Source organism: Amblyomma maculatum, chromosome 4 (genome assembly GCF_055883805.1).
Source record: "Amblyomma maculatum isolate TAMU_Amacu chromosome 4, ASM5588380v1, whole genome shotgun sequence".
Classification (NCBI taxonomy): Eukaryota; Metazoa; Arthropoda; class Arachnida; order Ixodida; family Ixodidae; genus Amblyomma; species Amblyomma maculatum.
The window spans coordinates 201,048,625-201,074,085 of record NC_139347.1 but is presented as its reverse complement, the minus strand read 5'-3'; the positions used below and the strand labels follow the sequence as shown (position 1 = coordinate 201,074,085).

At 46.4% G+C, this 25,461-nt stretch overlaps 1 protein-coding gene across 3 annotated transcripts; it reads right to left on the bottom strand.

The window, feature by feature from the left end:
* Nucleotides 1-269: 269 nt before the first annotated feature.
* LOC146193985 (uncharacterized) lies at nucleotides 270-24,565 on the bottom strand. 3 transcript variants are annotated; one of them, XM_084600144.1, is made up of 4 exons: nucleotides 24,531-24,565; nucleotides 18,850-18,994; nucleotides 3,698-4,144; nucleotides 270-633 (listed from the first exon to the last, which is right to left on the bottom strand). In XM_084600144.1, exons 3-4 carry the CDS (start codon nucleotides 4,109-4,111, stop codon nucleotides 295-297), a joined length of 753 nt encoding a protein of 250 aa, XP_084456270.1. In that variant the 5' UTR covers nucleotides 4,112-4,144; nucleotides 18,850-18,994; nucleotides 24,531-24,565; the 3' UTR covers nucleotides 270-294. The 3 variants fall into 3 exon arrangements, with proteins under 3 accessions (XP_084456270.1, XP_084456269.1, XP_084456268.1); XM_084600143.1 differs by lacking the exon at nucleotides 24,531-24,565 and adding an exon at nucleotides 19,292-19,350; XM_084600142.1 differs by lacking the exon at nucleotides 24,531-24,565 and having other exon boundaries at nucleotides 18,850-19,198.
* Between the last annotated feature and the right edge of the window lie 896 nt (nucleotides 24,566-25,461).

Below are 25,461 nucleotides of genomic sequence, written 5' to 3'. Positions count from 1 at the left end.
ACAGCGGATGGGTCCTCCCCCTCCATAGTCGGTGATATTGTTTTACGCTCAAGAATCCACTAGCCATTCCTCGCAGATATTTAGAGCAGAACATTTAAGTACAAATCGTTTTCTTCCGTCTTCGGCCATCGCTTCCTTGAGATGCTCAAAGCCACTCCATTGATGGCTTTTTACATAGTTCACTGAATAGCAGCAGGCCAGAAACTAGCCAGGCGTGATAGAAGCTGTCATCGTTTTGATGGCAGACAGACTATGTGTGTGAGAGAAAAGACAGATTGCAGAAACAGAACATGTCTACATGGACTTCGTGGTCATGTTCTTGGAGGCTACGACGGACCGGCCGTCGAAGACGTATTTTCCGATGGCATTCTGGAAGGCGGGCAGAGCGTCAGCCAGCCGGCGCGCAAGCACCTCCTCCTTGCGGCCGCCAACGCTAGTGGTGACCGTGGGGGTGCCGTTGGATCCTCCGGTCAGCTGCGTCCACAGGTACATTTTGACGATGAATAAAACGATGAGCATGGGCATCGCCACCGCCAGTCCGATGATCAGAGCGACGAAGGGCGCTAGGGCTGACATGTCCTTCGAGGTCATGGCGCAGTCAGAGGAGCTCGATGGCCAGCGAGGCACTTGCTCCTGCGTCGGGCGGGAGGGGGGAAAAATGTCAGTGTTAGGCTTCCGCACGACATGAGCACCATTACCCCCTTTAACTGCAGTGTTCTTGTGTGCCTTCTTCAGAAGTTACTACACAGCGCACAGATTTTACAACACGGATTTACAGCCCAGAAAAAAATATCCATCCACATACACACGTGCGTTTCAGTCAACCGATTGTATCCTTCAATTACTTTGATAAAGAAGTAGTGTGAATGAACCCCCTGCGATTATTATAACAAATTTTCTATTGAAAAATCTCGCGTATATATATAATTTGTACAGACGATAACCACGACATAGGAAATTTTGTGGTTGTATAGCCATTGGGGATCCGGCGGAAGCGGTGTTAGAACCCAACTCCGGTCTTAGAACCTAACTCCGGTGTTAGAATCCAATCCGGATAAAATATATTGAAGTACTGGAGCTACCCACAGGGCATCAGAACGGCAGTGTTCGAGTCTGTGTTTTCAATTGCTGCCTCGTTAGATTGCAGCGTAATTTTCTGGCAGTACAGAACTCCGTCTGCTTTACTCTTCAGCAGTGCATATTTCTGTCTTTCTGCGCTGACGAAAAGCTTAAGTGGATTTCGTGCGACAGTGCACTGCCTGACTTTTATTTTGTGAGCGTCTGAAAACGAAAGTTTGCTTTCTTTAGAGTGCTTGCAAAGCGAAGAAGCGGGTAGATCTTTCAAGTTGCCAACGTAATGTAACTCAATTGCACACAAATTCCCAGCCTAGTTTTCGAGATTAGTTTGGATAGAAGGAGTTAGACAAAATAAAAGGTCGGAAGAAACTAGGCGTGCTGGCACGCTACTCTCTTTTGAAAGCCGGTTTGTTCTGCCTTAAAGGGCGCAATATTGTACATTAGTCACTGACTATCGTTGTGGCTGGTTTAGGCTTCCGAGGCTATTCGGAAACCGGAAATGTTTTTTCCCCTCATTTTAGCTGAACTATTGTGCACTTAAATTGGTTTGCTTCTTTTGCCCCTGTTGCTACACAGTTAGTTTCGGATACGCAAAGAACAAAAGGAAAGGGATCACAAATGTACTCAACGCATACAACTGACGTTTATCGTCCTAGCCGTCTACCCATGTGCGTGGATTTGGGGAACGCTTAACCCTTTTTCTATGTCTCATCTTGTCACTGAATGCCATATGAACACCGATCCCTGCTTCATCAGTTGCTCCGCACGCATGACTCGTGGTCGTTGACCTTGAACATTGCTTGAGTAAAATAAGTTTAATTAAGTTGTCTTTCACCTAAGGTCTACAGTACATGGCAATGTCTAATTTTGTTTTCAGCTTATTAACACGTTATTGAAACGTAATTTTGTGCTTTAGCCTCTCTCATATTGCTGCTTAAATTACATGGGCCCGTTTTTGCCGCATACAATTCTAAATTATGCTGCTACGTGCTGCTGAAAAATACCTTCATTGCTATATCCCGCACGCACTGGCCGTTTTCAGTTTAAAAATTGCTTGGTAAAATCGTAAGGGGTATTGGACTGTAGTCCCCATCTGTTTGCAGACAAGAATATCAATGCAAAGCTGCTGGCAGTATTACGCTTGCAATAGTAAGAAAACTCTTGATCGTCGTCAAAGTATTTTAACGTCATTCTGCCTGCGTTGTTTTTTACGTTATCACAAGAAGAACGCCATTAGCGACATATATTGCCAGAGACGATCGGGTTTGAATGGAAGAACATTGTTGCTTTTGTGCCTAACATCGATGTTCTCGATTTTACACACACGCACGCACACACACACACACACACACACACACACACACACACACACACACACACACACACACACACACACACACACACACACACACACACACACACACACACACACACACACACACACACACACACACACACACACACACACACACACACACACACACACACACACACACACACACACACACACACACACACACACACACACACACACACACACACACACACACACACACACACACACACACACACACACACACACACACACACACACACACACACACACACACACACACACACACACACACACACACACACACACACACACACACACACACACACACACACACACACACACATATATATATTTTTTTTTGGAGGGGGGACGAGCTCACAGACAGCAGTGTGCTTTCCAATTTGCTTTGCTTCGACCATCTGCATGCCCCCCCCCCCCCCCCCCCCCCCACACACACACTACGGCTTTCAGAAAATATTACAGTTTTACCTAAATTGCTGCGCACAGTAGCATATTTGGTGGCAGCATCAATCTCGCTATAGCGACGATAATTGTGCTTGCTGATTTTTTTCCCCTGATGACTGAGGAGATATGTATATAATTAAAATTATATTCCGTTCGGTAATGCTAAACCAAGGTAATGACATCACATGCGGCTCCGTATAAATGTGAACTCTCCGGAGTAGCTAGGTCTCCTGAAAGCTCAACGGCCTCTTGAGTTTTCCATGCGTTGAAATGCGGTATTTCTCACGGGCCCATGACTTGCTGAATCCGTCGCCGACGATGATGGAAAATGGTTTGTGATACTTTCGGTGATAAGATGCGTCCATCAAGTTTCAAAAACGAACTCCTGAGTAGTTTCTTATTTCTGTCGACATTGATTGTTTCATTGGGACAGCTTGACGGCGCAGTGGGGACAAAAAACTAAGAAACGAGAAATCCAGGCTTTTAATTTTTCCAGTGGGTGCAAAGAAGTGACACTCTCTGTGACACAGCCTCATTCTTATTTGGAACAAGCGTTCCAGTTTGGCTTGTTACCGGTCCCAAACAACGTGACCATAGAAGCTGGTTAACAAGGAAACTGCTATTTTATTACAAGGTCACGGAGTTTCCAGTGAGGATTGATGTACTACCATTAACACCAAAACGTTGTTGCGACAGCATTACTGCGGCGACAGTATCGCTTATATCTGCACACATCCACCTCCTTATAAAGCTTTGCGCGAAAAAAAAAATGCCTGTAAAATTAAAAAGGAAGCGAGCTGGGGCTCGTTCAGCACTTACCATTTGCAACGGCGTGTGCATTATGGTGTGAATAGGCAGCGGCTGTTCGAACGACTCGCCGCCTCCCGACGAGAACGCATGCAACCCTAGGCCGTGGACTCCGCCACCATTTCCGCCCCTGTGGTTTGCCGGCAGTGTGTGGATGTGGTGGTGGTGACCGAGTGAGGGTGGTGGAGGCGGCGGTGGCGGTGGTGGCGGTGGTGGCGGTGGATGTTGGGGCACAACTGGGCCGAAGCCGGCGCCGTTGCCGCCTCCGTTTCCAGGGAGCAGGTCGATCTGCCATATCTCGGTCTTCTTGGTGCCCGAGGCGGCGGTAGACGATATCCCGCTCGCTCCGCACGACGCACTCACCAGGAGCACGGCGATGGCCAGCGAGGTAACTGCCGCCTTACGCACACAAGCCCAACCTTCCATGCAACCGGCGCCTCCGCTCTCGACGCGTCGTCACTGCAAATGGAAAAAAGGGGAAAAATTGGCTATGCGTACTTCAAATGTATGCAGCTTAATGTCGACAATCCAAACTCGAAACAGACCGGAAATAATAGTCGAACAAGGGGGAGTGAGGTTTAAGATGAACCTGATTGACAGGCGGGCTATCAACAGGGACACACCAGGTGGTTCTGATTCACCGAGATAGAATTAACCAGACTGCAATGCATTAGAGCAACACGGACAAGGCGAAAACCTAACAGACAACTTTCATTCGATAGCTGCTGCGGATTCTTCTTCAAAGTTACGACAGAGGCGAGTCGGTTTTGCATGCTAATGAATATTTTGCAAATTCGTGCAGTTTTGGCGAAGTACCTCATACAGACACAGAATAACATTTCGGAAGAGTTTTGCGAACTTGTCGTTCTTCTGTGTGTCTGTCATGATTGCCGTGAATACGCAGCGCAGCGTATTACGGTAATAGTAGATTTTAAGCGTGTTTCTTGCTTTCATTGTTTTGGAAACTTAACCAGAACCCGCTGACCGAACCAGCAGGTCAGCGATGAGGGGCAGTGTACGCGAAGGTTGTATTTAGATTTGTTTGCACTGGTGCATGCACTCTTCGATTCTACATCAGATTATCGAGTCTTTCCACTTCGCGTGGTAAATGAGACTCTGGTAAAGAGCAGAATGTATCGAGTACGGGCATCGACTACTGCACATGAGCTAATGTCATATGTGAGGCTTAGCTGCTAGGTCAGAGCGCGGGGTCAGCAAGCTAGTACAGGCGCTGTCTTAAATTTTCTCGGGTGCTGCTAAATGCTCCACTCGAACGAGAGCCCACATCAATCACGCTTCGCGGGCTATATTTGTACGCCGGATGTTCGGATGGTACAAGCTCCTGAGTATGGACAGGGGAAGAGGGGTTAGGGTGGCTGATGCTAAGAATCTACTTACAATACGCTGAGTGTCCGATCTCAATTGGCGGACAAAGCGCGTACCCGGAAATCCCTCTGTATTTCTTGGAAAATAAGTTACTGCACATGCGCGCGCTATGTTTTGGGGTTCCTTCTGTGAGTTTGCACGTTTTAGGTATATTTAAGCGCGTTTCTGTCAACGGGGCTGAGAGTTACAAGTACAATGGCAGTGTGGGCGAGAGAGCGAGATACATGCACGGCGCTCGAGCGTCTGAATGCGTGAGTGAAGGTCTGCATCATCTCTTCTCTTCATTTTTTTTTTTCAGTCCTCTCGCACTCCCCTATTTTTCCTCTTTTCTTATTTTTGTTCTGTGTCATCATTTAGCAGTGCTCCCTCTTGCGTTATGCACCCGTTTACTCACAAAACACTGTGATATGGCTGAAAACGCTCAGATGCTTCCTTGCACGACGTTTTTTTTTTTTTTTTTTTAGCTTATCTAGTTTTTTAATTGTGCATTCTCCTCCGAATGGCGTATTCTTTCCTGTTCGTCTAAAGAAGTATAAAGACAGGTCCTTTTCGCTTCTCGGAACGCTGTTGCGGCTATGCGGACTTCTGTAGATTGTTGACCACGCAGGAATCTCATCGTTGCGGAGGAGGCGGGACACGCCAGTCAGGATTCGAACTCTGCTTTTCCCCCGTGTAGCCGCGCCCGCTGGCCTTCCTCTCTTGACGGACAAGGAGCAAAGGAGCGTTATGCAGTCGAAGAAAAACGAAACAACTGCAGTAACACGGGATAAGTTTCGCGCTCCATCATTCTAGTGAGTGTGGTTCTCTTGCCGGAGACTAGAAGCTGGCGCCTCAGCCCCACGTTCTCATCGACACCACACGTTCCTGGAACATCCGCTTGGAAGTTGCAGCCACCCTAAATTTGGGAAGGAAAGCGTAGCAGGGGACGGCAGAAAGTTAGGTGGGCGGATGAGATTAAGAAGTTCGCAGGGGTCAAGTGGATGCAGCTAGCACAGAACCGGGTTAAGTGGAGAAATATGGGAGAGGCCTTTGCCCTGCAGTGGGTATAATCAGGCTGATGATGATGATGATGATGAAATTTGGCTGAAATCGGGTAAGCTGCTCGAAATCGGCTACAAAGGCAGTCTCTAAACAACACGCTATATGTTCTTCGCCATTTGCCGAGGCTGTGTTTTCCTTCCGCGTTCGGACTCTGAGAGAGTAGGTGGCGCTTCTTTTTGAAGCGAAGACACGCAGCCATGGCCGTGGTCGACGATTTGACAGAAGTTTCCGACCTTCTTCGAGGTCTGTCGCATTGTTGCGTTCGGCATCCAGGATGCATGGCATGGTTGCAGCAGGGTATAGTAACAGTACGCTGTTAGGTGGGGTTATGACACATAGCGAAAAGTATCTAAATATGCCCATGATGATATGTGCGAGCAGTTATTGAATTGACAAAAACATCGAAGGTCACTTCCGTTACATTAGCTACGAAAAAGAAACGAAAAGCACTGTGAACTTGGAATGCGCTCACTGCGGCAACAGGCTGTGTGGACAAGGCAACCAAGCAGTTGAGCTTCTCTCGGCATCACAAGGTAATGTGCAAATTATCTTTAATCCAACGCATTATTCCCTTAATTTACATAAATAATAAAATTATTGTTTTGGGGCTGTAAATTGACCATTCATTATTATAAGTAGAGGAGATGGTAATTTTTCCAATAATTTGTAACGGCTTATGGCTCTATGCAGCACAACCCGCTCGCCAGGATTATGGCAAGTAGCGTAATGTGAACAGTGCAAGCACGCCTTACCTTTTTGTAACGACGCGTCTCTGCATTGGCAATATTTTGTTCCGTCCGCATTTCGTGATTGGTCACTCGTGAGATCTCAGATTAATAAAAAAAATGTTATGGTATTACAGCTTCCATATATCCGTACACGTAAGTGGTAGATCTGTTTTGCTGTGTAGCAGAGATGTAGCAATTAATAAACATCAATTCTTGTGATTTTGTCCCGCGATTCGATTTTAACTCGCAGGAAAAGATTTTCGCCAAGAAATTATTACTTGCTTGTCGTGGAGGAAGCGCTGTGGGACGGTCAAAGATATGTGTGCAGTTGCTCTGCAGACACAAGCACCTTCGTGGATTTGCATCCAAAAGCTAATAAAAGGGGGGGGGGGGATGGGGGGAAAATGGACAAAACACTCTCGTTATGGTCCCAGACGACGGCGCCGGCTGTCTCTCTTCGCGAAGGCAGTTAACTAAATGCAGGTGCACAAGTCTAAGGTTATCTTCAAAGTGAATCCGTTACTTTTAATGATTCGATGGGTTAGTGACCCCGAAGGGCCGAAAGGATTCCCGGATGTTCATTTATGCCGCAATCCACTGTATTAAATTTATGGACAAATTACGACTCGCGTTGCTCACGCTCACGATTAGTTCTGAAGTTGCTTTGTAGTAGAGTAACTTTTAACTTTTGGAATTCATGACCTGTTTGATTAGTGTGTTTGGATAGGGGAAGGTTAGGTAGTGACTTGGTGTGTGCGCGGTGGTTATTGAATCTGATTCTGAAGGGAGTGTGGGATTGACCTATGTATTGCATCTGGCAGTAGCCACATTCCAGTAGGTATGCAACGTTGTCCGAGTCGCAGTTAAGGCTTTCTTTATTGTCATGTTTGAAAGCTGAATGGGTGCTGTTAGCCTGTTTTGTTGCCTGCAAGTGTTTGTGCAGCTGGCATCGACTTTTGCCACAAGGTAGGGAACCTGCGAAAAGGGGTTTGTTTAATTTAGTGTGAACTACGTTATTTTGTATATTGTTGGGCCGTCTGTAGGTTACCCGTGGATAATTTGGGGTAATTTTGGAGAGTCGGTAACTCTGTTCAATAGTATTAAAGTGCTTCTTCAAAATGTTGTTGATGTTAGGGGCGTTATTTGTGAAATTTAGAATCAGGTTTGAGGGGTGAGAATTCGGAGGTGCAATTTGACTTTTCCTGACAATATTCTCACGACTTAGTTTGGTAACCATAATAATAGTGTCGTTGTTATTGGGAGCCGGATAGTGTTGGTTCTTAAGGACCATCCGCAGGCGGTAGGCGTTTTTCTGAAGTTCCTCACAGCGTGAGCAAGTGCGATTAAATCTAAGGGCTTGGTGTAGGGATAGATGTGTTGCAGTGTCGTGGATAGCAGCTCTTAAAATGAAGCTATTGTTGTCTGTCGGTGGGTTTTTGTAGACGCTAGTAAATAGTGTGCCCCCTTCTGCTTGGATCGTGAGGTCCAGAAAATTTATTTGATGCGCGGAGTAGGTGCGTGTGAAATATGCAGTTGGATGGGCGTTGTTGAATGCCGCAATAAACTGGTTTAGGTTGTTTTCTGTGTCTGTCCATATCATGAATATGTTGTCAAAGAATCGCTTGTAAAAGGCCGGTTTAAACGAATTTGAGGAAAGTAAATTTGACTCGATATGATGCATAAATATATTGATGTAATTTGGTGCCATTTTATTTCCCATGGCCGTGCCGCTCGCTAGGAGGTAAGAGTTATTATTAAAGTCGAATGAATTCAGTTCCAATACTAACTTGATGAGTGTCATGATTGTTCTCGGGCTAGGGGAATCTTTGCTGCTGTGTTTTTCGTAGGCTGGGACTAGGGCCTGCATGCCATCATCGCGTGGAATGTCAGTGTAGAGGGAAACCACATCTAGGGTTACAAGTCGCGCCTTCGGGAACTTTTACTTTCGTTAGCTTAACGAGAAAGTGGCTGGCATCGCGTATGTAGGACGGGTGAGTGAGGGGTATGTATTTGATTAGGGAGTCCATGAAAGCGGAGTTGGGTTTCGTGAGCGTGCCGATGCCGGAAATTATTGGTCTACCTAGGTTGTTTTCTTTATGGACTTTTGGGAGCATGTAGAACCGGCGTGGAGACGGGTTGGCTACTGTAATCGCCTTGTTTATTCGACGTGTTATTTCTCCTTCCTGGGTTAGTTGGTTTAGAGTGGTCGTTATAGTATTTTGATGTTCGGCGGTAGGGTCTGCAAAGGAGGGGTTTGTAAAATTCGGTATTATTAAGTTGGCGGTTTCCTTCCTGTATGTAATTTTCTGTATGCAAAATTACTATGCCCCCTTCTTTGTCTGCAGGCTTGAGTGATATCGTTTAGATTGTTGTATTATATGCAGTTGCGGTTTCTGCCTGTTTAGACGACTGAGGAAGGTGCTACGAAAGAACGTCGAACATTCGGACCACTTCGCTCTCCTTCTCTTCTCTCCTGAGCATGGCTCCACTCCGGAAACTAAAAAAACACCGCGCACTGCGCACTCTTGCAGTACGACCACATTGGCCTCGATCCCCTCACGCCCGGCCTCGAGGGCGTCGAGGGCCATTATTTGCCAATTAAGGCTCCTTTACTCCCCCCTTCAGTGGCATCGGGTGTCACACTATATTACGCAAACAGAGCCAAAGGGATTGCCGCGGACCACTTTATACAGCAGACGAGTACGAGTACCGGCCCCCACTCGTCGGCAGAGAACGAAACCACAAAACTGCAAGCCAAAAAAAAAAAAAAAAGAGTGTGCGGGCGGGCACCAGCAGCAGTCCGCTCGCGGTACCCGCGAGATGATCCGAAGGAAATGGTTTGGTTGTGACATTGACAAGGAAGGGCGGTATAGTTGCTTTTTCGCTTTGCTTTTTGAAAAATCTCACCCAGCTCCGACAGACAAGGCTCACTGAAAGAGAGAGAACCGGCTTTTCAACAGAACCTCCGTTCCAGCCATCTAGCAGATCTCCATCGATTGAATAAAAGAACCACCTCACTCGCTCTCTAAAAGAACGGTGCACTCCGTTCAAAAGACAGCCGAGGGCGAGGAAATTATTGCGAATCTAGCGAGAAAGGGCAGGCGGTTGCTTTCTCGCAACGCTAATAGATGGCGCGGAAGTCGCACCCGTCTTAAAGTCCCTTCCCGCCTGTGAGGTTCACTGAACGAGAGAACCAGCAACCAGCAACCAGCTCTCCGAAAGATCCGACCGCTCCGGATGCGACGGCTCCGGCGGATCCGGTTCCGACTTTGCGGAGCCGCATGGCTCACCCGCTGTTTGAAAGGAGCGGCTCCGAAGATGCAGCTCACTCCGGAGCGACCCATCCTTATTTCTAGGTAGTTGGACGTAGGGACAAAAGGAACGATTCCGGCTACATATCTCCTTCCGCGCCCCGACGGCGCACGCCGGTTTTTTTGACGCAGGTGTGCACCCAAAACGTAAACCACTTGAAGACACTGGGCGGTTCTTGTGCCGCCATTTTTACCGCCCCAAAGACTTCCTCCTCGCCATCAATTCCGAACGCTTTCGGGGTGTTTCATCAGGAGTGAAAGTGTGTGTAAGTGCGCGATATTGAAATGATCAGGACACTCCCTCGACTATGCCCGCCCTTCCTCCTAGGGAGCCTATAGGGAGTACGAACCGCGCAAAACTCTGCGGGCATCGGTGTTCTTGAATGACTCGTCAAATGTGTAAATAAACAGTCTTATTCGTCCTTAAACTCCTTAATCCTCTCAGCGGCACTTCTTCCCTAGGTGGAGCGGGCGCTGATGCGGTCGAGGGTCCGTCGAGCGGCACCCGAGCACATAACTCTGCACAACGCATACATGCTTGAGGGAAATTGTGAAGCAGGATAAATGGTTGCCAAAAGATGATGGCTTCAAATCTTCAAATCGAACGCGCTCATCATTCTTAGTCGGCCACTTCTCGCAAAACCTTCCTTCACGCTTGGCGCTCTCATTTTTTAGCGAGAAGAGTAAATTATTTCACCATCTGCAGCAAACACCGTCCCCCACCTCTTCTTTTTTTCCTTTTTTTTTTCTCTCTCTCCTGAGGTTGTTCCGCCGCTGCCTGTATTGTATACATCTGACTCCCGGCCGGCGCCTCCGGTGGATGACCCTTTGTACCTGCCCCGCTCTCCGCGCGCGCGCGCGTTTGTGTGTTGTGCGTGCGCACCTGTTTCACCTGTATGTTGCCATATTATGTTTCTATCACCTCTTGTGTTGGCAACACTATACGAAGACAGACAAGAACCATGTACCCTCAGTCTTGAGAAGGGCAGGGTTCTTGCCGAAACGTCGACTCCAAATAAACTTGGAAACAGTATGAAGCTATTTTTCAGTTGTGCATAACCTCTAGCGACCAAGTACGTCTCTTTAATATATATATATATATATATGCTTGCGAGAAAGACGTTCTTAGCAGCAGAGGAAATAAATAGAGAAGATGATTAACACTTTATTCTTCGTCGACGTTTCGACAGGGGTCCAGTCTTTCTTAAGAATGTGGTTACATTGCTTTAGTTTCAGTTTTAAAGGTTTGAAAATTGTACAGACGCAGAAAAGAAGGACCACTAAAAAAAAAGAGGTATATAATACACTGCCTGTATTGTTGCTTTCCGACGCAAGCCGGTCCCACGGCCGAAATGTCAATACAGTAGCAACGTGCATTTACGCAAATGTAGAGCCGCAAAAGCGGCGGCCAGTCGAAGCCATTAACGATAGTGTTCCCCAATTTGTCATTCCAACCAAGGACCGCGCTCGCATGTGCACACAGTGGTATAAGAAGTCAGTCTTAGCAGGGAGGGTTGCAAGCTCTGCAGAACTGAAGTTGCGAGTGCCTTCGCAAAGAACACCCGACCTTTGCACAGCAGCCTTGTCGCGAAAAGAATTCCATTGCGGACATTTGCGATTGCCCGGTCGAACAAACATTGTCGGTCGTCTCTGAAGAACGACAATGCCTCGATATTTTAACGCTACGCAGATCTGGTATCAAAACGCTGCCGGTCGGCGATTGTCAGCGAGCGCAGCGGAGACAAAGTTTTGCACGTAGCGAACAAAGTGATGCCACTGTTGCGTGACCCAGAGACCTAGATACACCGCAGTGGGATTTGACGCGGGCGTAATGTGATATCGAGCTCCGAACAACGGACGCTTGAAACCGCGATGAATATGCGCAACGAGAGGGCGGTTCCTTTTTGAGGGCGCGCAGGCATCGCGGCGACCGCCTGTCGAAAGAAGGTCGAGGCGAGGAGGCGCTTTTTCATATCGCCTGGTGAGCATTTCGCGGATAGCATGCATGCTCTGGTGAAGCATGCATGCATGCGTAGATGCATGCAGGCATGGTGGGCGCAATCATAAATAAATGCATAGATGTATGCATAGATGCATGCGAGGCGGTAGTAGCGGTGGCAAACTCTTGAGGAAAGAAGCGAGAAAATAACGTTGGGACAGTTTGTAAAAACATGCTTTGGAGAGCTTTAGGAGTCGGAGTAAGAGCTCCGGGTACTAAGAGCTGCGTGGGCTTCAACACGCTCGTATGACATCTGAAGCTTGCATCTGCAGATTTTTTTTTTACTTCTTCGTTTGAGTGAAAACGTTTTGAAATGCTTCTGTATATAGATGTTTATATGTTTTTTTTTTAAAGGAAAACTTGATGTTTGTGGTTTACAACGACGTCTGTTTTAGGTGAACAGTCTTTTTGAGTCATACTGCTAAGTAAACCTTGGTAGAGCTAATCTATACCGACTGAGAGCATTAATCAAAAAGGCCTATTTGGCATTAGCGATAGAAATTTCTGTAGTGATAGAGAGTAACGGTACGGCCGCCTTATTACAAATGCACGCCCGCAGTCTGACCGTTGACGCAGATGGCGGCTTTCTTCTTTCTCCTTCATCGGGGACGAGCATTCACAACAATGGCGAAGCGCATCGTGCAAGGCTGCGTGTCGCCACTATGCCGTCCTATTCTTTCTTTATTTTTTATTCTTTTAAATCCCTGTTTTTCTTGGAACTACATTCTTCAGAAGTAAAACTTTTTGTTAGGTTAGTTGGTCCATAATTATTAGAAAAACTTCAGCGCAAATGAAATTGCCCGAAGGCGAAAAGAAGGGACAAGAAAGAGTGCTGACTGAGAACTAATCTTGATTGAGCAAAAACTCAATAAAATAAAGATTAGTTGTCAGCAGCGCTCTTTCCTGTCCCTTCTTCTTTTCACTTTCGGTCTATTTCATTTGCGCTGAAGTTTTTCTAATCATACATTCTTTTGTTCCAGGCGCTTTGCTTCTTTCAGTTATCCTGAATATGAACGGCAAGGCTTTGCTGGTCCGGGCTCCCTCTCGCTTTTGCGTGTTCTGATTTTTTTTTGATCTGATTACAAATTAAAAAGAAATATAGAGGCTGTAATAGCGCAGCAAGGCTGCACATAGGGCTAAGGTTACGGGCTTGGGTGACGGATTAAAAGTCCTCATTGCCACTGGCTGCCGTTTTTTTTCTCACCCAAAATGTGGGTGACACTTCCCCGCTTGGCTTGCGTCAGGGAAAAGACGGAAACCATACACAAGCGAATAAGTTATTTTTTAGATGCATGACTACCTGTCAAGAATGAGAAGTGACTGTCACGATTACACTAAATAAACTGCTTTCAGCGGAGACGTGTAGGCCTAACGGGTCTACACTACAGGACTGCGACTTGTATATTTGCCACACGATACTACAGCGGAGTTATCGTTTCACTAGGCAAGCCGCACAGCAAACTGCTGGCAAGAAAGAGGCTCATTTTTCGTACATATCGATTGTTGCGGCGCCAGTACAACGACGTTCTTCGTTCGCAGCCCCCTGAGGCGCGGGTAGCTTTATGAAATGGGATTCTGATCTGAAGGTATCGGAAAAAAAGACACCGATTTCGTCCCCCTTTCCCCTCAGAAAGTGTACAATTACTTCAAATAAAAAAATTCATACGCACTTTCTGCGATGTCGTTGTTCAGCCTACAACTTCCCGACTCGAGGTTTTGGTTTTCAGTTTAATATAACGCGCTAATAACCAGTTGAATCTAATCTGTTACTTCAGGGTAAAATAGTACAAGAAACCGACGTATTTGGTTGCTAGATGTATGCGCAAGTAAAGAAATGCTTCATATTGCTTCTATTTTTATACTTAGTCAACGCTTCGGCAGGAGCCCACTGCCTTCCTCAAGAAATATATAAATAAAACTAGAAGAGCATGAGAATTTTATCATTTTTATATGTTACATACACAGACACACACACATTGTCGCATACTTTTTGTATACCGCAGGACGACCTGGATCTGAGCTGGTTGGTTCATATTACCGCGTCTACACACGGAGGAAAAGGTAGCCCTGGTCAGGCAAGTAGCCCGCAAAGGCGATGGAGGATGCATAAAGCCGTGGGATTGATGAGGGTATGAATTGTATTGCTCGACAGCGGAGCGCTAAGCAAGTCCTGCGCTTCACAGCCACTGTGAATGAGTGGAAAGGGTTAAGGTTGTGCCTTTCAGAGAAGGAAGGAGGTTTTGTCGTCCTTGATGCGGGAAAGTATGGAAAAAAAGCAACCGGTGCATCCGCAAGAACTTCGTCACTGCTAACTTGAGAAAAGCTAGGCGTGCATTGCAAAGGTGGTCATAGTGAACTGCTTAGAAGTTAACAACGTCAGCAAGCTGGCCGCTCAAGGGAAGGGAACAAAACGGAACGCGCTGTGTTTTTCAGAGCCAAAACGTACAAGAGTCCGGTCTCATTCCGTGCCCTTGCGTCAGAAAGGAACACTTGGTAAATGCAATTTTCTACCTTCATATACATGTCGAAGGTATCCGCTTCGTATCCGTATCCGTTTCCTCGATCTCGTTTTGAAATATTTTGAAGAGCACGTCTGATAGAGGTATGAAGCCCGTGCTTTTAGAAAGCAGCCCTTGTCGTTTGATTCTAGTCACCCGAAAATTGTTTGGCGATGGGTAGCATCGGCGGCATTGTCCACGACCCTAGAGCGTTTATGTGAGCACCAAATGGCATAATGATTCACAACTCAGATCTCCGGCTCCATGACGCCGGTTTCCCTGCATCGCTCATATCTGCTTTTTGTGAAACGCTGCTGCGGAAGTTCAAGGCCAGCAAGTTCCCTTCCAAGGAAGCAGGCTCGAACAAGCCTATTGCGGAGATGCCGTATATACACGGGCTTTTCCCACAATCTCAAGACGATAGTGGTTAACCGCGCTAACACAATTACGACAATAAACACAACACCACGGAGCCCAATGTGATGTTGTGGTGTTGTGTTTATTGTCGTTCTTGTGTTAGCCCGGTGAACCACTATGAATAACCAACTAGGCTCAATTCTCGTAATTTTCTCAAGAGGATAGCCGCATGAGTTGGGGTGAAGGTGGTTCCTCCCGCCTCTAAAAAAACTCTTTCTGTGTGTTCGAAGATGAAGAACGCTAAAAAGAAGCCCATGTGTGATACGCGTCCCCAGAAGCAGTTTACGGAATGTGAAGTGGGTGTTGTGTACGGGTTTCCCGTCTCGTGTGGTAAGGTGTACATAGGACAGACTAGCGACGGAGCACGCAAGGTACGCCAATAACGCTTTTGGGGGGGGGGGGGGGGGGGATTTATTTCAGCACTGCAGGCATTGCGAACCCTCCTGATGTGCCCCACTCCTGCACGAGTCGTCCATCTTGGCCAGAAAGAGCGAGCAGTGAACGCGGGAAGTGCTGGAAGCAGCGGCAATTAATGACTACGAGGTGACCTGCATCAGCACCACCTCCGTGCGCTCGTCGAAAAGGAGATGAAGTTTCTCGGAATATAAGTTTTCAGCGCCCTAATTTCCTTGTTTTTTCTTGTTTGTGTTTCTGTTATCTCGCAGCCGCTGTTTCATTCACCTTTCATCTCGCACTGGTTTTCACTTTTTATCCCTTCGGGTTGGCTCTTTACACCAACCGTGTTCACTCATTTTCTGTGTCTGATTTCGCTTTGTCCCGTGGCGCTGGCTTCATCTATTTCATTCTGGCTGAATGTGTTTCGTGTTACCGCCACTCGCCCACTTTCCCTTTCGCCTTTATATTCTTTTGCGCCCTTGATTAAAGATCAGTTGTTAGTCAGCCTCGTGCCCTTTTGTCTTCCTTGTGCGTGTTTTCATGTTATGCTGTAGTTTCACTTTTACTTTATACTGCTGTAAACAGTGTGGCTCGAACTGCACTCTAGCTCCTGAACTTGGTAGCTTTTCCTCGCGATAAATTAAGCGACTTAATATTATATATTTTTGTTCGCATACAGTGACTGCAATATAACCATTTCGGATTCCACTAGTTGAAGAGCAGGAAGCATCAGCATCATTCGCCATCCGTCCCGATTAGGCGGGACATGTCCCTCTTTTGTAGGTGTGGTTCCGCTGTCCTGGCAGCATGCTGGCATTTTGTCCCGTCTTTGCTACACTGCCACATTCGATTCGCCTATTGAGTGCATCTTTATCAGTCTATCTAGATCAGATAGCGAGAGAAACTTGTGTTGGCAAGCTAGGAGCCTAAGTTAAGGTCAGGCCCAAAACTCGTTTTCTCGTGTTCGTTTGCCTACTCTGTTTAGGCCCCATGCTTACGTTTGATGGTTTAATGCTTCTTCGCCACGCCACGACAATACCTAAATGGAAGTGTGAACTCAATGAAGAACTATGTAAGGAGTTCCCGTTCCTGAAAAAAAAAAAAAACGAATTCGGCATGCGACGTCCGCTGCAAACATGTGGAGCAGACTTTTCTCCCACAGGAGACGTGCTGATTAAAACACATATAAGCATCTAGAAGCGCAAGGAGTATATGTCAGCTGCTGCATCTTCCAGTGCCAGAGTCTTTCAGGGGAGAAGGTGCTGGCGACGAGGAGTTTACTGCTTTGAGAGGTGTCTTTGATATCATACGATCGCCACAACCGAAGCTTTCAGTCGATGGACTGCAGCTCAAAACCTTAGAAACTTTTCATCTTCTGGTTTGAAGTAATTCTTCTTGTTGTAGAAAAATGCCTCTCTTTGATTAAGTCGTTTTGAAATTTTAGTTTGGGGCTTTGGCTACTTTCTATACAGGGTCAAGGCTGGCATGCTTCAAGCGACTGTGTTGCAGATTAAGGAGGTTCGAGGACTGCCATGGAAGTTCACAAAGCCCTGAACCAGCTGCGGTTCAAAGTCCAACACAGGCGTCATCAGGCATTTTCGCCATCAAGTGCGCGTTGAGAAGATTGGTAGCAGAATTGCGAGAAAGTTCTATCAGACGGCTGCGTTCTACCTCGAACGATGGCGCAACCAATTTGATAAGATCAGCAGTGTCTTGTTTGCCTGTCTCTAGTCAGCACTGGCCCTTTAGAGATGTGCAAGTAAAAACTTGAGCGATCAGTGCATCTGTCGAACGCTTTATCTGACAAATCCTATAACGTTTTACGTATGTCACGACTGAAAAACGAGATGAAGGGTAAAGCTAGAAGAAGTCGGTCGAGGAATAGTGGGTGGATATGTGCTTCAGCACTTTGAGACGAATGATGTGATTTGCGACAACATGAGAACAATTACTGAGCATTATACGTGCTTGTCAGATACAGATGCAAGAATTTTCTTTGACGGATAAGCTTGAGCCTCCACAGAAGGTACAGCTGCACTTGAAGACACTTATTTGCTCAAAGTGAATGTTCACATGACGTGTTAACAGTACCACGCGCACATATGCAAAAATTGAGGTTGCTGAAAGATGCAAAAATTGAGGTTGCTGAAAGAATATACATTGAATCCAGAAGTATTAGGTGTAGTTTGTACCAGGCTGGAAAAAGCTGGAGGAAAAGAATGCTGCATGATGTTTAGCCACCGAAATCTGGCGTGTGTAATGTCCGCATTTTCTGCAATTCTGAGCGTTGCAGAGGAGCTAACCTGTGAAAAGTCCAAAATATAAGCAAGGTCTTAGCAAGTCCTCGATTAATTTTGACCTTCTGGCACGTTTTATCTGCCCCAAGGCGCAGGAGCGGAGAAAAAGCGACCATTGCGTATGCCAGTTAAATCTACATATGAGAGCAAAAAGAGCATGTATAAACTGCATGTCGTGTAATGCAAATGACCCCCTCCCCCCCCCCCCCCCCCCCCCCCGTACTTTCATGTCCCGCTTTTAGGTCTGAGAAATATGGTCACTTTCGTCAACGGTGGTCAGACGCTCTGGCTTTTAAACCAAGAGCCACGAATTCGCGTCGGCTGGATGTTTCACTATAGGGAACATTGTTCTCTATTTGGTCAGCGAAGAAATGTGTATTATAAGAACGTTAAGAGCGTTTTCACGCTCAAATTCTTTCTTGCTGCGTTCAGCTTGCAGATAAATTCTAAATCAGAGCATTTTTTCAAGTGTTTGAATCCCTGCGTGCTGTCTCGAAATAAAATTGAATGTCAGCGTCATACTTGGTCCACTTCTCTTCTGTATTGGTGAGCGATCTTTCGCTCTCGTGTCATTAGTCAGCCGGCACCTGCGTTGTCCAACCGAAGTTTTTTTTTTCTTTTTTTTTTTGGAGGCAAGTGACATCCGAGACCGCGTTCACCAATCCTGGCATCCGGCGCCAGTCGCATCTGCTCTAAATGCTTGTTGAAATTAAAAAAAATAACTTCGCTATCGAATTAATGATACAGTAAGGTAGAAAGTTGGGCGAGTTGGTAATTAGACGTGATTGAAAAAATGCACTGCGCTAATAAAAGACAAAGACTAAACACTTAAAGAACTGGACAAGTGCTTATCCAGTTCTTTAAGTGTTTAGTCTTTGTCTTTTATTAGCGCAGTGCATTTTTTCATCCAGTTCTCTAAGTGTTTAGTCTTCTTCTTTTTTTAGCGCAGTGTATTTTTTCAATCAAGAACCCACTAGGTTGAAAGAAAGAAGCGAAGAATGAAAAACCACGAAGCACAGAAACGAACTGATTGCTTCATTTCAAATAAAAATAAATATGAAAGGTTAACAAAGCATAAAAGACTCCCCTACCTTTTTAGATCTTCGCAGATGCCCTCTTGCCTCCAGTGGTGTGGAATTTCAGATGTACACACCCTCTTTCTAGCTCCAAGAATGTACGGTCATTGGAGACGTTGGAGAGGAAAAGTCTTTTCGCGCGTTGACCCCAGCGTGGCAGCTGAAAGCGAAAGCAAAAAGAAAAAGAAAAAAACCCAACAACAATGAGAAACGAAGATATAAGAAGGCGGCGAAAACTACGACGTCATTTGTTTCTTTTAACTATAGAAGCCAGGGTCAAATGGCCGCAGAATCACTGAAATCATAGCGATATTTTCGCAGCCGGACTGCAATTATAAGAGATGCCGCGAAGCGCGCAACCCCTCAGTTAACGGTCGCGGTCTCTTTTCCATTCTTCGCTTGCCGCCATTTCGTTCGTCCTCTTTTCAGAGTTGGCTGCGTGAGGCGGTCGTGTTACCTATTATGTTGACACGAGAGACGAGAGAAACCCAATCGCTCTCGGCCTAGCCATCGCTGCTGAAGCTCCTTTGTCTAGTTATCGCTGCCCGACGCTAACATGACGGAGTGCCTGTCGTTCTTCTACCGTGTTACTCCGCGAGTATGATAGAGGACGGTGTTTGGAAATAGATTCTCTACAGCGTGACGCGTGGGAGAATTTCTTTGGCACCGGTTTCCGCAGCAGCCGTCTATAGCCTGCAAGAAAAAAAAAATAAAATAAAAAATAAAAAAGATAAAAAAATAAAAGCTTCCCCTTTTTCTCTATTTGGCAGAATATTTTGTTGCTCTCTTCCAATATTTCTCCACATCCGCAGCTAACAAAGAACCCTGGCGTGACGTCCAGAGGCGTGCAGTGAACTGACGCTAGGGCGCTTGCAGATTTGTATTCTTGCAAGGCCGCTAGCGCCAACAGTGGTAGAATGTCGTATTGGTACACCGTAAGTACCGTAAGTCGGCTGCCGACTCGGGGAAACCCCCATGAATGGTGTCAACAACAGGCTCCCTTCCGCCGGCAACAGCATCAACGTCATATCCAGAGGAGCGCGCAAGAAATTGCATCGAAATGTAACTGTTCTTTTCTCGTGTTGCAGCCACAAGGTCGCACTGCAATAAAGCGACCACATTTCCAAGGGCAGAAGAAAATATATTTTACCTGTGAGCGCAGTCAGCTTAATTGCTTGAGGCTCGACAGACAATTGTCGAATTTTCTCAGCGGTAGTTAGGCGGTTCAACGCAGCAATACGGTCAATTTGGAAGGAATAAATAGCTTACAAGGGCGCAGAAGCACAGACAACAATTGTCCCTATTCTCTGTATTGTCCGTGTTAATGCGCTCTTGTGAGCTATCTTGTTACACCGCATATGTATTTTCGAGGAAACACAGAAATACGACTATAAAAAAAATATGGCTTTTAATAAACTTTCATAACATAAACTCTCGTAAATTAGTTCAAACTCATCAACCGGCTCTGATGCAGCAAACGTCCCTAGAAACATAGTTGCATATGTTCACGTAGTGAACGGAAAACAGCATGCCATAAAACATAAAGTCGACAATTTGTCCTTCTGCAGGAGCAGTCAATATCTTGAGCATAGTTAATTGGACGACAGACCCTCATGAAACCCCTACTAATATTGGCGAAAAACTCCAGATGTGGGGTGACTGGTATGCGCCTGGAAGTTCAGCGGGCATTGAAACAGTCGTGCCATTGAGAGGCCACAACGCGGATGCAAATGTTTTCCCCAAAAGCGTTTCACGTAAGCGTGTGATCCAAGATGGATGTTTGTTTCCTTTAGTTACGAGGATCTGTGCATATTATACATCTCTTTCTGGTGTCTCCACGGAAGAGGCGGAGGAAGAGAGAGAGAGAGGAAAGGAAGAAGGGAGGAGGAAGGAAGCGAGAGAATAAAAGCTATGCCTGCTTTGCTACCTTTCACGTGGGAAAGGGGATGCAGGGAGCGAAAGGGAAAGAGAAGGAAAACTTTAGTTCAGTTCACTGCATGAAGCCTGCCGATGTTGTACTTGAATGAATTATCGAATGAAAACAACTTTATTGGGAGTTAGGGAGGGAGGTTTACGGAAACCCAAAGGACGCCCCCAGTGGCACTTTATCTTCAAAGCTGTCGACGTTTACACGCTTCAAAAGCGCCTTGATGACTTTCCTAAAAAAAAAAAATTGCCAAACGAAAACGAATGCTAAGCAACACTACTTTAACAGATCTGCTCGTAGGTACATCGATGCGACATTTTCAGGTTGAGCTGTTGCACTTTACCTTTTGTCACTGCTGAACGTATCTGCTTCTGTAAGAAAGACCACTGCACTGCTTTTCTCTGCATTTTGGTCAGTATATAACATAATTTTCAGTATATACCGCAAATTTAACAATTGGAGGGTGGGGTGAGGCAGGGGTTCAGTTTGATGGCAGACGTTGTGAAACAAAGCTTGCCTTTATTTGTTTTTCAAGTATTCGAAGACAGGTCCTTTTTATATAACGTTGGATAGTAGATTTCTCGCTCTCCGTACCCCCTCCCAACTCTCTATCCTTATACAATTTGTTTCGTATCATTAGGAATGCGGTAAATCCCTGCCTTCCATCGCCAGCTGTGCAGCAGTCTATGCCGCAGCGCCGAGCACTATGGCCGCACATTTTATTATTGTGCGACGGCAAGGACTGCAACAAAGTTTGCCTGGCACTTTCTTTTGCGATAACCAGTACTTGGAAGTTTGAGAACAGAATGGTAGCACATAAGTTCAAAGGTTCCTTTCCGTAACAAAGTCCCAAACCCGACGAACTAGGAAGTTCGTCGTAAATAAAAACGGTAAGCAGCGCATTCGTAAAAGGAGTTAACAACAAGGATGCGTTCTCAATATATATGTGCAGAGAATAATAAAGCGCAATTTCGGAGACTAATTTCAGGTACATGCTAAGCGCGGAGCCATAATCAGACTGGACTGCAATTGTCTTCTCATCATTTGAGTAGGGATTTTAAGCAAGTAATAAACAAATAAAATGGAGCTGCCATTCTTAGTGACCTGCCCAAATTATCGAATTATCAAACAAAACCCATGCGGGGTTGACACCCCCTAGTGGGTTTGGCACTGCTTCGAACCCTGAGTCCGGCCAAAATATAAAGACAAGGGCTACAACCCACTCTCTTACGAGTGAGTGATCCGAAGACCTATCCCGTCGGGGTCTTCTCTTACGTCTCGGTCGCCGCAGCACTGAATGTCGTGAAGGCAAAAGGAGATGGGAATGAGCCTCTACGCGAAGGGTGGCGTGGAGACCGATGCAAAGGAGAAGCGCACACACGATTTTCCCGTCTAGGGTGACGATGACGTGTACGAAGAGCTAATTCGTTATCGCCTTTATCAACACAAGTTTAAACGGACGGCGACAATGGCTTCGCTGCGATCTGGCTCCAGGGAGTGCAAGAATTTAGCACTTCAACATATAAAGAAAAATGCGATGCAGGCCAGAAATGAGTCTCAGTCGCAGAAGGAGCTCCTTGTGACGTACATATGAAAGAAGATAACAGTCGCCTAAACCAAATAAATTGTCTGTATTTTTTTTTTTCAGTTGATGTGAAGCGAACGCAAAATTAACCGCGTAACAATTTTATGGTATAGAGAAAATTCAGTACAGAGTGGAAGAAAAAAACAACTATGGGAACGCTTAAGCTCTCTCTTTAAGGCTATGACAAAATAGCGAGGCTACCACTCGAAATACAAAGCCCAAACCGAAAGAACGTGCCTGTGAAGCCTGAATGTTTTCTGTCTGGCTCGCTACGCTGGAATGTTTATTGTTATTCCACCTTCTCACCTCAAACCAGTAACCCGAGTTGTCAGCTCCTCTAAACGTTCTTATATGTGATGTAGTCAAGTCGTACACCACTCCACCTGCGATGACTTGTTGCTCACAACGTTGACGCCTAGACCAACGCCGGCACTAGATTTCCATTAACGCTATCTCGTTAAAGCAACTACATGGCCTCGATGGGATCCGAAACCGAGAGCCTCTATCATGTGTGGTACATGGGCAGCGCTACAATTCTTTGCGCACTGAAACAAAGGCTACATGGCAGACAATAAAGGCAACCTTGTCCTTTCGCTTCAAGCATATGAAAATGAACGAAAATATTTCACAGTGACGAAATATGACTTGTTCGTGCTGTCAAGTAGGCAATGGCCACAGATTACGACAGCTGTTTGTTGTAGGTTTGCTCTAAATATTGTAACCTCTTTATCCTCTGTCGTTACTACCCATCCCTCGTCGAAAAGCAGATAGTTTACCGACCTGGCGTATTGCAAATGGTTTGTCACCAAGCACGTCCCGGATATGAATCAGGCAGGCTGGCGCCACGTAAGTTGAGCGGACCTTGCCACTCTTCCTTAGCGGCCTTTACGAGATATATACTAAGCCGCGACGGGTAAATGCTCAAGGCTGTCATCTTGCGCTGCACCCAGTTGCCAATTCCGCTAGTGTTATTGAGCAAAAAGAGGCATCGAAGCTGAGCGAAAAATTCATATGTGGCACAGAATGGACAGCAGATGGTTATCACATCATAGTTTTGCGTATGCGTGCGTTCAAGAGGAGGCGCGTAAATCTCCTACAGTCGGCTAGAAATCAAGAAAAAAAAAAAGCAATTTTTACAATTCAGAGGACTCTCTTGGAGCCAACGATGTCGACGGACAATCATGACGTCATGGACAACTTCCTTAGACCCGCTTGCGCAACAACGCAGCATGAGACAGATGAAAGCAAGTTCGGCACTTCTTAACCCGCGACTTTATGGAAACCGGCCAGTGACAGTGGCTGAACAGCCTCTTTTGAAGGGACATCTTTCTTTTAAAAGTTACATCCTACTCTAGGAGGCAAACATCAATGAACATGAACTTTGGCTCAAAGCCGCTTTAATCGGAAATAGGCTCATGTCAATAGGTTGACTAATAGATCTTATTTTCTGACGGTTCTTACATCGAAGCATTCTTTTGTCACGTCGCCACTGCAACACTCGCTACTGAGAGCAGATCCGGCAAACGGCGTTGCTGCGCATGAAATACTCTAACGTCTCCACTAAACCTAGCAATAGAGGAATTAAAATCCAAGAAAGCCTTCGCGAAATACTAGCCAAGGAGAATTAACACGGCAGGATCCGCAAGTGTGAAAGCACAGTGAAAGCAATGTTTGCAACATTGGCCGCTTGTTTTGCGTGGAAGTTATACTGAGGTCATTAAAATGAATTTGAGTACAAAGTAGTTGGCACACGCGGATTCAGGAAAAAAAAAAAGCTGTCAAAATGAGCTTTCGACGAAACTATACGCTTCGGACTTTGTGCAGGGCACAACAAATTTACTTGTGACTGCGATATAAAGTCAAATGAAAACAAAGTTTGTAAAACTAAAAAAATCGTTATTTTTTCCCGCCTACCATGACATTAGAGGCCTGTATCATCGCTTGCGCACGAGATAATTTCCGGCTCCGACGATCGAAACGAATCTCCGCACACGTATGTCCTTGGGCAGCTGTCCATCTCGAAGAACGACTACATCGCCCACTGATCAGGGAATCGAGCTGAAGCGCAGCCGTCCGAGGGCAAGCTCGGATCGCGCAATGTGGCACTCGTTGCTGCTTACGCAACGCCGAGTCACCGACGCTAACAACGCCGGGGGCGAGAAAAGACGTCGACGCGGCGCTTACCGTGGCAAGTGCGTATCGTCCTTGAAGCGGCGGCCATGCAGGCGTTTCGGGGCGCTCTGGGCAAATATGGGGCCGGCGTCGTCGCTTTATAACAAAAGCGGGGTCCGCCCTGGCACAATGGCGGGAGGGCGGACGGCCCGCTGGCCACCACTGCGACACCCGGACCTCGGCCGTGGACGCAGCGCCCGTGAAAAAGCGTCACATTCGCGCGACCGCATGCGCGCACACGCGAGACCATCAGAAGGAGAGGGAGCGATGGCCGCGGCAAAGTGAAATGAGCTCGCGAAAACAGCCTCTGTGGGTCATCTCCACCAGGGAGTGCAGGAGGGAGGGGAGAGTAGGAGAGAGAGGCACTCTTACTAGACGGCCCAGTTTTGTGATTCCGATTGATCGATGGGTGATATAATGTACCCAGGCAAGCCGGTACCTACCAAGTAGCCGGACACTGAAGCATATGAGGCATCCTGCGGGAAGCGTTTCACGGACAACGACCCGCTCTTGCTGTGGTACATCATGGATGCTGTTTGCAGGTGTTAGGCACGACCCAATGCTAGCCGGAACTTCGTCCGTTACTGGCTACAGCACGAAAAAACACAACTGGTTTTGAGTCATCGCTGTGGAGACGGCAAACGGAACTTTTGACTGGACCTCTGGTTAATTCTTAAGAAGAAGCTTGAGTACACAGAGCTTGACAGAAAGAGAAAGAAAACTTGTAACCGTAAAAGCACACGTTGAATTTCAAAAACTTAGAAGACACAACCAGCCTGCATGGATGCGTTTGCATGGAAACCACTGAACACGTTACCAGGCCCTGACATACATAGAGCGGGAAGTATTTTTATTAACTTTAGTCTTTTCGAATGATACTTCAGTGCGGAACCTTGCTGTACGTAAATCGGCAAGCTTCACTTTCACTTACTGGGAAATGAAT